Here is a 1178-nt window from a genome sequence, read left to right as displayed (position 1 = left end):
GACCAGCTAAATGAGTCAAGGAATAATCGTCTGCCAGAGCAGCTGCCTCTGCCACAGTCTTAACATTACGTTCACCAATATAAGCTGAAATAGCATCAGACACAGAATTTTTGAACTGCTCCAAAATTATCAATTCTCGAAGCTCTTCAAACGTTTTCACACCCGCCGAGGAACACCAGCTATCAAAATGAGTCCTTAAATCCCACATAAATTCTAAATGAGACTTTTCTCCATGCTTCCAACCACGAAAACGCTGTCTATACGCCTCAGGCACAAGTTCAAATGCTTTCAAAACTGCAGACTTAACCGTATTGTAATTTNTCATTGAACTTTGGAACCAATCTCAAGTCAGCAAAATCATCTGATCTTGTTCCATGATGCAAACCTAGAGAATACTGCTTATCAGCTTCTAGTTTACCCTCTCCAATAAGCTGAAGTTTATGCTTCTCCAGCTCAAGTTTAGCCAGCTCCAAATCCTGACGTCTTTGTTCCGTTTCCTGACGCATTTTCTGACTTTCCTGTTCAGCTTTATATTTTAACAAAAGTAATTCTTTCTGTTGCTCAAAAGACAAAGCAGTCGCATTTAATACTGACGAATCTACCGACACACATGGCTTATCACCACCAGGCTTTAATACACCAGCCTCAAACAATTCAAGCTTCAATTGACCCTTAACAAGCTCTTTAAGTTTCTGTGTATTACCCAAATCAATTTTATAATGCTCTGCGATCATTATAAGCTGTTTTTTTGTACACATGTTCAAACCACTTTCACTTGGTGACTCAAGAAAATCCTCCACAATTCCATCCATGGCTACAACTTACAAAAACAAAGTAATATAGTAACCTACAAAATGCAACCTTCAAAAATGCGCACACAAACTTTATACCAAGAAGGCAGTGTCCCCGCTAGCTACCTAAAAAAAAAGCTTACTAAGCTCACCCCTAGTCTTCGTGAGGCGTAACGGTGGGTATTTATGCATTTACAAACCAGTGGCACGGTAAAGGCGACCAGCAAGCCCACCTCGAAACCACGGAATGCTCCCGAGCCGATGAAAAGGAAGGGGGAAAAAAAAAGGAAGCTCTTACCGCCGTACCTCCACACTAGAAAACAACAAGCAGTGAAACCCCTAATGGAAAACACCGCTGAAACCTACAAGGGAACACTGACTCCAAAC

General features: G+C 41.2%; 1 protein-coding gene across 1 annotated transcript in view; it reads right to left on the bottom strand.

Moving 5' to 3' along the window:
• LOC106526898 (uncharacterized) overlaps positions 1-314 on the bottom strand; it is a gene marked incomplete at its 3' end in the record, with an annotated part of 2170 nt that extends 1856 nt beyond the window's left edge. Inside the window, 1 exon segment of the mRNA XM_014021619.1 lies at positions 21-314. Coding sequence (XP_013877073.1) covers positions 21-208 — 188 coding nt within the window.
• Positions 315-1178: the final 864 nt, after the last annotated feature.

Source organism: Austrofundulus limnaeus, unplaced genomic scaffold (assembly GCF_001266775.1).
Source record: "Austrofundulus limnaeus strain Quisiro unplaced genomic scaffold, Austrofundulus_limnaeus-1.0 Scaffold299, whole genome shotgun sequence".
Taxonomy (NCBI): Eukaryota; Metazoa; Chordata; class Actinopteri; order Cyprinodontiformes; family Rivulidae; genus Austrofundulus; species Austrofundulus limnaeus.
The sequence above is the reverse complement of the archived record's forward strand: the minus strand, read 5'-3'. Positions and strand labels throughout refer to the sequence as shown.